The sequence below is a fragment of the Aplysia californica genome, unplaced genomic scaffold (assembly GCF_000002075.1).
Source record: "Aplysia californica isolate F4 #8 unplaced genomic scaffold, AplCal3.0 scaffold00283, whole genome shotgun sequence".
Classification (NCBI taxonomy): domain Eukaryota; kingdom Metazoa; phylum Mollusca; class Gastropoda; order Aplysiida; family Aplysiidae; genus Aplysia; species Aplysia californica.
In genome coordinates this window covers 797541-799537 of record NW_004797553.1, presented here as the reverse complement: position 1 = coordinate 799537, position 1997 = coordinate 797541, and the positions used below count along the sequence as shown (strand labels likewise).

At 53.1% G+C, this 1997-nt stretch overlaps 1 protein-coding gene across 1 annotated transcript in view; it reads right to left on the bottom strand.

Moving 5' to 3' along the window:
* Positions 1 to 1142, bottom strand: part of LOC101847736 (heparan sulfate glucosamine 3-O-sulfotransferase 1) — a gene marked incomplete at its 3' end in the record, with an annotated part of 3399 nt that extends 2257 nt beyond the window's left edge. The window contains 1 exon segment of the mRNA XM_013084289.1: positions 255 to 1142. Within this exon segment, the coding sequence (XP_012939743.1) occupies positions 255 to 1052 (798 nt within the window).
* Between the last annotated feature and the right edge of the window lie 855 nt (positions 1143 to 1997).

The window sequence follows — 1997 nt, the reverse complement described above, 5'->3', positions numbered from 1 at the left end:
TGTTAGGGTGGGGTGAGGGGTGAAGGGTAGTGATAGGGTGGGATGAGGGGTGAATGTTAAGGTGGGGTGAGGGGTGAGGGGTGAGTGTTAGAGTGAGGTGATGGGTGAATGTTAGGGTGGGGTGAGGGGTGAGGGGTGAGTGTTAGGGTGAGTTGAGGGGTGAGTGTTAGGGTGAGGTGAGGGGTGAGTGTTAGGGTGGGGTGAGGGGTGAGGGGTGAGTGTTAGATAGGGTGAGGTGAGGGGTGAGAACCCACCTTTGGGAATCTCTGGAAAGGATATTCCCCCTTTGGTGGAGAGAAGAGGGCGGGGCTGAACTGACCAGCGTACTCAATGGTCCAGTGTCGGTTCTTCTTCCTCAGCTCTGCGGGGTGTTTGGGTTCAATCCTCTGTGTCTGTCTTGCTGTCTTGCCACCTTGCTTGGGCGGGAGAAGTGTGTCAGTGACGTCACCGTCCCACAGGTCAGCAGGACTGGGCCAGGCCTGGGAGAGTTTCCCGCGTGTTTCCCGGGAGCCGTTGAGCCCCAGTCTCCGCCACAAAGCGCCCATCAAGTTCCCATACACTGAGCGCGCGCCCCATTCCTGTTGCTGCTTCCGACCAGTGGCTGACACAGAAGTCGGTTCCCTGCCTTCTGATATGTTCAATAAACTACCTGACGTCTTTGCTTGAGGGCTGGGGTTCAATTCGTCAACTGTAGCCTCGTCAGGTTTGCCAGACGACCAGTTGCTCCCCTGAGCCTCGTGGCTAGTGAAGGATCTGTGGGCTATATGACGGGACAAAACCGCCTCGCTCTCCCCAACATTGTGGATCACCGGCGCCCTCAACACTGACCTCTTTCCCACCATGACCCGACCTTGACCTAGTTCCCTCGGTGCCTGACCTTGACCTAATTCCACCCGATTCCGCCTGTACTTGGGGCTATAGGTATAGGAGATGTAGGTCACCAGCAGAACACAGGACCAGGCCAGGAACAAGCGGGTCAAGGTCGTCTTATCTCGCCACAGACTCGAACCCGGGACCTTGCGGATCAGTGACATCCCTGGTGCTCTCTGCATTCTCCACAGCCTGTGTGGGCAAGTGTGTGGGAGTGTGGGGGAGTGTTGGGGGTGTGTGGGGGTATGTGTGGGGAAGTGTGTGGGAATGTGTGGGAGTGTGTGGGAGTGTGTGGGAGTGTGTGGGAGTGTGTGGGAGTGTGTGAGAGTGTGTGGGACTGCTGTCCAAAGTTATCCTGTTTTCCTGTAGCAATGTAGCCGTTACCCCAGGGGTTGTGCTACAGGAGGGCTTGGCTCAGGTGAGAACATACCATGTAGCAGGAAGGATTTGGAACTAGAAATATCCCATGCAGTAACAGTTATCACACACACAGGTATCAGACAGGTATCACACAGGTATCACACAGGTATCACACAGGTGTCCCAAACACACAGATGTCACAGAGGTATCACACAGGTATCACACACACAGGTATCACAAGGATATCACACATGTATCACACACATATGTATCACACACACACACACACAGGTATCACACAGGTGCCACACAGGTGCCACAGAGGTATCACACAGGGGTCCCACACACACACAGGTACCACACAAGTATCATACAGGTATCACAGAGGTATCACACAGGTCTCACACACACAGGTATCATACAGGTGTCTCACAGGCATCACACAGGTATCACTCACAAAAGTATCACACAGGTATCAACAGATATCACAAAGGTGTCACACGGGTATCAAAAGGTATTGCACGGGTATAACACAGGTATCACACAGGTATCACACACACAGATACCACACGGGTATCACACATTTGACACACACACACACACACACACATATGTATCACACACACACACACACACACACACACACACACACACACACACACACATGTATCACACACAGGTGTCACACGGGTATCACACACACACAGGTATCACACAAGATATCACACGGGTATCAGACAGGTATCCCACAAGGGTATCACACACAG